This window comes from Chrysochloris asiatica, unplaced genomic scaffold, assembly GCF_000296735.1.
Source record: "Chrysochloris asiatica unplaced genomic scaffold, ChrAsi1.0 scaffold00054, whole genome shotgun sequence".
NCBI lineage: Eukaryota > Metazoa > Chordata > Mammalia > Afrosoricida > Chrysochloridae > Chrysochloris > Chrysochloris asiatica.
The window spans coordinates 12,866,277-12,874,658 of NW_006408572.1; the positions used below are offsets into that span (position 1 = coordinate 12,866,277).

Genomic DNA, 8,382 nt, shown 5'->3' on the forward strand with positions numbered 1-8,382 from the left:
CTTCAGATGATCTCTAAATTCAGGTGGGATATATTCAAGGTCATATTTTGGCTCTTGTGGACTTGTTTTCATTTTCTTCAGCTTCAGTTTGAATATGCATATGAGTAATGGATGGTCTGTTCCACAGTTTGCCCCTGGCCTTGTTTTCACATGATGATATGGAGCTTTTCCATCATCTCTTTCCGTAGATGTAGTCAATTTGATTTCTATGTATTCCATCTGGTGAGGTCCATGTGTATATTTGTCTCTTTTGATGTCTAAAGAAGGTATTTGAAACGAACAAATCATTGGTTTTGCAAAATTCTATCATGTGTTCTCCAGCATCATTTCTATCACCAAGGCCATAATACTTTCCAACTACTGATCCTTCCTCTTTGCTCCCAACCTTTGCATTCTGATCACCAGTAATGAGCAATACATATTGATTACATGTTTGATCAATTTCAGATTGAAGAAGTTGGTAGAATTCTTCTGTTTTATCCTCACTGGCTTTAGTGGTTGGTGCATAAATATGAATAATAGTGGTATTAACTGGGCTTTCCTGTAGGTGCATGGATATTATCTTATCACAGACAGTGCTGTACCTCATGACTGATCTGGATATGTTCTTTTTGACAATGAATGCAACACTATTCCTCTTTGTCATTCCCAGCATAGTAAACCATGTGGTGTAAATATCCACTGAAAATTGGAACACGGAATGTACTAAGTATGAATCTGGGAAAATTGGAAATTGTCAAAAATGAAATGGAACACATAAACATCGATACCTTAGGTGTTAGTGAGCTGAAATGGACTGGTATTGGCCATTTTGAATCTGACAACCACATGCAACTTTGAAGAATAACAGTGAATCTGCAAAACACCTCACATGGATGTGCCTGGAGGACATTATGCTGAGTGAAATTAGTCAATCACAAAAGGACAAATATTGTAGGAGACCACTGCTGTAAAAAGTTAAGGAAAGGGATTCTTGATTAAAAAAAAAAATTTATGATGGTTACAGGGTGGGGAGGGAAAATTATTCACGGACTGGAGGGCAGATACATGTTGACAGGGGTGACAGGGCAGACAATATCCAACAAGAGAGAGGTTGACAGAGGAAAGATGAAGGGAGCGGGAGACACGGAGGAATGCAAGAGCTAAAGAGATTAGAGGGAAATTCTGGCAATAGATGGTCCATGGAGGGGATAGCAATCATTGAGATGAAACAATGTATGTGATTTGTGGAATGTAAAACTGATGATCTGCTCTGTAAACCTTCACTCAATTCACAATATGATAGACAAAAAGTGTATTAGAAAGCCAATGAAGTAAGCAGAAGAGTATCAAAGGTAAGATAAAGATAGATGTGATTTATATATTGCTCTAAATTCTTACGACTTCTCATGTTAAGTTAGTGGATCTTGAATATAAAATAGCTGCTGCTCAAATATCCCTAGAGAAGGGTACAAGTGCCCCTTCGTTAGCTGAGTTTGAATACCTGAACAAGGTGGGTAATGACGCTCAGTGGATCTGACTCTCTGAATTCCTTTCAGGCCTATCCGAGCCCCAGTTTGTCCAGTTTAATGGAGGATTCAGCCAAGAACAACTGAACTGGTTAGATGAAGTTCTTAAATTCTCTGACACAAACCAAGAAAAGGTGGTGATTGTGAGTAAGTATTTCAGTTGTTGATATGATTATACTTACAGTTTACATTTTAGGCAATGTAAAATTAGGCTTTAATAATACTGTTATATTTATATGGCGACAACCCTTTTTATAAAATGAATGCTTAGTTGAAAATGTTTTGTTAAAAACATCCTGAATACAACTACTTAAGGTTGAGTCAGGAAAGGATTGTGAAATTAACAAAAAGGTCTTGCTGTGTGTTTGTGTGTTAGCCACTTTCCCCCCCAAAATCAGATGTTGTTACTAGGTGCCGTCGAGTCGGTTTCGACTCATAGCGACCCTGTATAGGATTTCTGAGGAGTGGCTTGTGAGTTTGAACCACTGACCTTATGGTTCAGAGGTGTAGACAAAGAGATAGAAGTCCAAGGCCTAAGGATTCAGGCACTCCTGAGAAGGCACTGGACCAATAAGGAGAAACCAGCAAAGGAGACTGGGAATGGGTGGCCATTGATGTTGAAGGAAAATGCGAGAGTGTGATTTTCTAAGGAGGAGATGCCACTGTGCGCAGGGCTGCTGGGTGAGTCCAGTGTGGCGTCTATGGGCCCATGACCTTATTACAGCTTGAAGGGGACTGATGACTATGTAAATACATAGTAAGTTATCTTGACTTCTTTTCTTGCTTTAGTGACCTATTAACTAATGACATTTAAAAACAAACAAACAAACTTTTATTACCAAGATAGTAAACAGAAGCATGTTTAAGTAAGGGGATAAAGACCAACAGTAACAGAAAAAAGAGGAGTGATTTTATTGGACAGAAGCAAAGACCAGTGAGCTACTGAATCTGTACATCCAAGTGAAGACCGCAACCTGAGATACACAGAGCTGGGCGTCAGGAATTCAACAGTTTCTTTACTCAACTCCCATAGTTTTACTGTGGGACCAAGAATAGATATGCTCCGCTTTTCGTTCGCTCATCTACTCTGTCAAGTGGATATGGAGGTGCTGTGAAGAAAAGCATCTTGAAAATGGCATGAACCACTTCTAAGTCACCGAGTATATGAATGACTCATAATCCTTGGTACCCTCCCTAAACTGCTCTTTTCTTTAGGGTGCCATCTTTATGTCTCTAGCATTCACATTTGAGGAAATCAGCGAGATTGGGTTTCAGCACAGCACCTCAGCTTTGCAGCGGGCCCTGCGCAGAAAGTCCTTCATCTCCTCAGTGTGGGCACCTCGTGGACCTCTGTGTAAGGCAGAGTCTTAGGGTTTCTTTCTCTGCAGCATCTTCTTCCCCTTGGTGTGCATCAGACACTCGAGATTGTTTAGTTCTTTGCATGTCTGGATCCTCTCAGATCTTAACTGTTTGGATAACAAAGTCGCAATGTACATCTCTTGTGAGTACTGGCTTTTAGCTGTTTATGTGACGAGAGTGCTGTATCTTAATTGGTTCATAAGTCTTTTTCTTTTTCTTTGACTGACAGGCCATCTTCCCATTTACCCAGAATCCTCTGACAGCGTGTGCCTCGCCTGGAATTACAGAGACGCCCTTGCGGTCATTTGGGCTCATGAGTGTGTGGTGTGCTTCTTCGCTGGCCACACCCACGATGGTGGGTACTCGGAGGATCCTTTTGGCGTCCACCACGTCAGTCTCGAAGGCGTGATCGAAACGGCACCAGACAGCCAAGCTTTCGGCACAGTTCACGTCTATCCTGATAAGATGATGTTGAAAGGGAGAGGCAGAGTTCCAAGCAGAATCATGAATTACAAGTGAGAAAAAGCTTTCCATTTTCAGTCTGATTTACTTTGGTTTATTTTTACACAAACAGAATGACTTTGCTGTTGTCCAATCACCCACAAAAACAATAATCCTCAGTCCCATTGCTTAGTATTGTTGCTACATAATAAAATGTATTTTTGGCTTCACTCGGCCTTTGTTCATAACATATTCTAAAGCATCATTCACTGCAGAAAGTGAGAAACAAAATAAACCAAGGAGACTGGGGTAGTGGTGGCGGGGGGTATAGTTCTTAAAAGGAGCTTTATTTAACCTCACCTGAGTTTTGTTAATAAGGAGAATGTTTTGTCTATAACGAAAGTTTTGTCTATAAGGAGAATGCAGTCATGTCTTACCTATGTAACTTAAAATTTATAATTAGACAATAAATTAAATAAGCTCATATAGAAAAATACATACATATAGGATGGCTATACTGGACCAAAAATATCCAAAACTCATTCCTACAGCAGCGTGAGCAGAAAAAGTGTGCTTGTCCAGGAGTGTGGTGCTGTGGGATATGCACTGGACTGCAAAGTTGGTTTGAATCTCAAAGTCAGAAGTTCAAATTCACCAGCCGCTCCTCAGAAAGCCTAGACAGGGTCACTATGAGTTAGAACTGACTCGACGGCACTTAACAACAACAACATCCCTGCCATACGTGCAGTTTTACCGGCTTTATTATTATTTTGTAAACAGAAAAATCACAAAGTATTTCACAGGTGAATGTGTGGAGCTTTTACTTCCTCCAGAGAGATCATGCTATCCTCTGGTGACTAACCCAACCAAGCAGGACCCAAGAGTCAGTGCGGCTGCTCCACCAGTCTGCAGCCCTGTAGGAGTCTATAGGATGAATGAACTTTCCCTTGCTTCTGTTAAGAAAATAGACATGTTTAAGTAGCTTGGTTTCCATTGATGCTAACTAAGACTAACTTGCAAGACACCTGCTAGGTGATTACTGGAACTGTCATATAGAGAAAGTTTGATTCAGGTCTTGAATACAATAAAATAAATACTAGTCCTGGTGTGGCGCTGTAGGATAAGCACTGGACTGTTAACCGTAAGATTGGCTGTTCAGACCCACCAGTCACTCCAAGGTCTCTGTGAGTTAGGACCAACTCGATGACACTTAACCACAAGGCTTAAGTAAGTGTGACTGGGGAACACCTGGATGCTAAGATGATTGTTATCATCAGTTGCCACTGAGTTGGCACCGACTCATGGCTCACGGGAGCCTAGTCCAGCAGATAGAATGTCTGAAATGTGTCGTGGTCCCACACCATCTTCATGGTCACTGGCACGATAGAGTCCATTGTTGGGGTGATTACCTAGTGCATTGCAGTCTAGGGTGCTCATCTTCCAGCACTACAACCAACAATATGATCTGATAGATATGAGGGGGCTTCAAAATGTTTGTGGAAATAGGGATTAAAAGACGATGGCATTTTCCCATGAACTTGTAGAAGGCCCCTTGTACTATATAGAGATTGTATTGGTTTTCTGAGGCTGCTGTAACAATTCCCACTCAATGGCTTCAAACAACACATATTTGTTCTCCTAAGAGTTTTGGAGATTAAAAGTCTGAAAGCAGTTTCACTTGACCCAAACCAAGGTGTCTGTACTCCCTGGGGAGGCTCTAGAGGAGAAACTCTTTTCCAACTTCTAGAGCTGCAGCCTTCATTCCTAGGCCTTGTCTCCATGTTCAAAGCCAGCAGCTTGTTGTTGTCATTGTTGGTAGGCACCACTGTGTTGGTTCTGACTCCTAGTGACCCTATGTACAACAGATAGAAACTGCCCAGTCCAGCGTCATCCTACAGTCATCGCACGTTTCAGCCCGTTGTTTTGCCGCTGTGTCAGTCCAAACAGAGGGTCTTCCTCTTGTTGGCTGACTCTCTATTTTACTAAGCAGAATGTCTTTCTCCAGGGACTTGTCCCTTCTGATAATACGTCAGAAATACATGAGACTCAACAGTAAAGGTAACATAAAGTTTTGTAACATAAAGCGGAGAGGAGTAGTAAGATTTTGCATTCCAGGAACAGAGGACCCTAAGACCACGAAGAGAGCAGAGCATGAGCAGAACATGGGACCCTAACCAGAGAAGCAGCAACACCAGAGATGGCGGCAGAGGTGAGAACATGGAGAGAGAGAGCAGCTGAAGACACTAGACTCATGGAAAGAGAAAGGCTGTGTGCTGGCAACTAGGAGGCAGGTTTGTACAGTGAGCCCTTTGGTTGTTTAAATGATGGTAGATTCCTGAGTGCTTTTGTGTACATCAAAACAACAACAACAAAAACTGTGGGAATAAAAGCAAACATTGTTAAAAAAAAAATTACTGGTTAATCATTCAAAATCAAAAGGGCAACATATACCTAAGGACAAGAGCTGGGAAGGAGGGTGGAATGGAAACAGGAACCACAGGGAGGAAGCAGGATAACTGTTGTTGCAGGGAGGGGACTGCAGTCATTGAGATGAAACAAAGTGTATGATTTGTTGAATATAAAACTGATGATCTTGCCTGCAAACCTTTACTAAATTCACAATGAAAAATTAAGATAAAGAAGAAAAAACGGTAGACAAAGTCTTGCCATCCTTATTTCTAAGGCGTATTTTGGTTGTGTCCTTTGAGATTTTCTTTTCAGCTCTTTGATTTCATCAATTTTTTTTTCCCATTTCCTTTAGCTACGCTACGTTCAAGAGCAAGTTTCAGAGTCTCTTCTGACATTCATTTTGGTCTTTTCTTTCTTTCCTGTCTTTAAAATGACCTTTTGGTTTCTTCATGTATGATGTCCTTGATGTCACCTCACAGCTTGTCTGGTTTTCTTTTGTCATTTGCATTCAGTGCCTCAAATTTATTCTTGAGATGAACTCTAAATTCAGGTAGGATACACTCATGGTTGTACTTTGGTTCTTTGGGACTTTTTATTTACTTCACTTTCAACTTGAACTTGCATATCAGTAATTCATGATCTGTTCCATAGTTGGCCTAATTCTGAATGAGGCGCTTCTCTTTCCACAGATGTAGTTGATTTGATTCCTCTGTATTCCGTCTGGTAGGGTCCACATGAATAGTTACCGTTTATGTTGTTGAAAAAAGGTATTTGCAATGAATAAGTTATTGGTCTTGCAAAATTCTATCGTGAGATCTGTGGAGCTGTTTCTATCACCAGGGCTGTATTTTCTAGCTACCTATTCTTCTTTGCTTTTTTTTAAAGTTTTTATTGTGAATTATGTGATAGTTTACATGCGAGAACATTAGCTTTACATTCATCCTATCTTATTTCATTTCATTTCAATGATTACAGTCTCCTGCGTGCATCATCAAACAACCAAAGGGTACACCCCACAAGCCTGCCCCCCGGCCGTCAGCACACAGCCCCTCTCCCTCTCTGAGTCTAAAGTTCCCAACTGCTCTATCTCTCTTCTTTGCTTTTAACTTTTACATTTCAATTATTAATGCATCCTGATCATGTTTGATAAATTTCAACTGCAGAAGTTGGTAAAAATCTTGAGTTTTTCATCTTTGGCATTAATGGTTGATTTGAATAACAGTCATATCAACTGATCTTCTTTGTATATATACATAATATATATTATCTTAGCATTGACAATGTTGTATTTCAGGGTAGATATTGAAATGTTCTTATTTTGGTGTTTTATCTTGCTCTAGTCGAGTTCTGATTATCAAGCCATCGAGGCTAGGTCAAATGGGTACTGTCTGCAAGTTTGGGTGTTCTTGTGGGTTTCCCCTTACTTTATATCCACTGGATGCTTCTTTCTCAGCTCTGGCCCTCTGTGGCTAAGTCCTTGTCCATGGGCTCACGTGTCTCCAGGTCTAACCCCACTTTGGACCAACCAGCCCTTTCTCTTCTCTCTCTCCAGGTCAATGGGAGTCTGGAACATGGTTGAACTCAGCCCATTTCTTCATTGCTGACTTTCCCCCTCTTCCACTCACCAGTAGGCGAATGTGGTCGCCAGCAAGCTTCTGTGCCTGCTCATGTGTTCCCTTTGAGTTTCAGTCTTAGAGAGGAGTTTGTCCTGAAGGAGTTTGTCCTGAAGGAACTTGATGGCTTCCTGGCAAACAGCTTGCTTATTCTTGTAGTAGCCAATCATACTGCCGTGGCGGTTGCTGTAATACAAAGGACTATGGGAAAACTGAGGAGGGTGAAATGAATTTGTTTATAGGGATTAGGAATGACCCAAACAGTTAGGAAAAGGGTTTAAGTACAAGGGGCAGAGCATTGCAAGTAGGTGGAATGGCGTAAGCAAAGGAACTGAAGGATTTGATGAATTTAGGGGTGGCAAGGAATCTATGAGAACTCACAAAAACTGGGAAAGGTTAGGTTAGGGTTGTGTCGTACAGACCCTTGAATGGTGAGCTAAGAGTTAGGATTGAATTTGTCAGACTGAGTTGGCAGAGGTCTGTGGGTTGATTCGAGTTGTGTTGAAGTCTAGGTGGTAGCTAATGAGATTGAATAGAAGGATGAGAACAGGAAGAAAAAAGATACAGGGCAGGGGAGACGAGTGAGTCTGATAATAGAAATATGACATTTGCTAGCTAATAATACCTCAATTCCATTGAAAAATAGGATTTTTAAAACAATTCCATTAATAAAGACTTCAAAAACTAGAACTTTACCAAAAGCGAGTGGTTTTTATGTGCACAGCTGTAGTAATACTGAAAGGACTACAGCTATTCACAGAATTGAGTCAAATAGGGGCAGGGAGGGAGGTAGATATAATGAAAGTATCTTGAGCACAGCACAGGCAAGCAGTACTTAGAGGCTGGAACAACATCCCTTTATGGAACTGTAGAGCCAGTTTCTTCAGGTAACTTTGGTGGTGGTGGTGGTGATGTGCCGTGGAGTTGGTTCCAACTTGTAGCGACCTTACTTAGGGTTTCCAGGGCTGTAAATCAGACTGAAAAAGGTATATGAAGTATACATAACACGTAGCTAAATGTGTACTGGAATGCTCAAAACTTTTAGAGGTATT

At 41.0% G+C, this 8,382-nt stretch overlaps 1 protein-coding gene across 1 annotated transcript in view; it reads left to right on the forward strand.

The window, feature by feature from the left end:
* ADPRM (ADP-ribose/CDP-alcohol diphosphatase, manganese-dependent) overlaps positions 1-3,446 on the forward strand; it is an 11,641-nt gene extending 8,195 nt beyond the window's left edge. Inside the window, 2 exon segments of the mRNA XM_006878410.1 lie at positions 1,539-1,655; positions 3,097-3,446. Of these exon segments, the coding sequence (XP_006878472.1) occupies positions 1,539-1,655; positions 3,097-3,446 (467 nt within the window).
* The last annotated feature ends 4,936 nt before the right edge of the window (positions 3,447-8,382 follow it).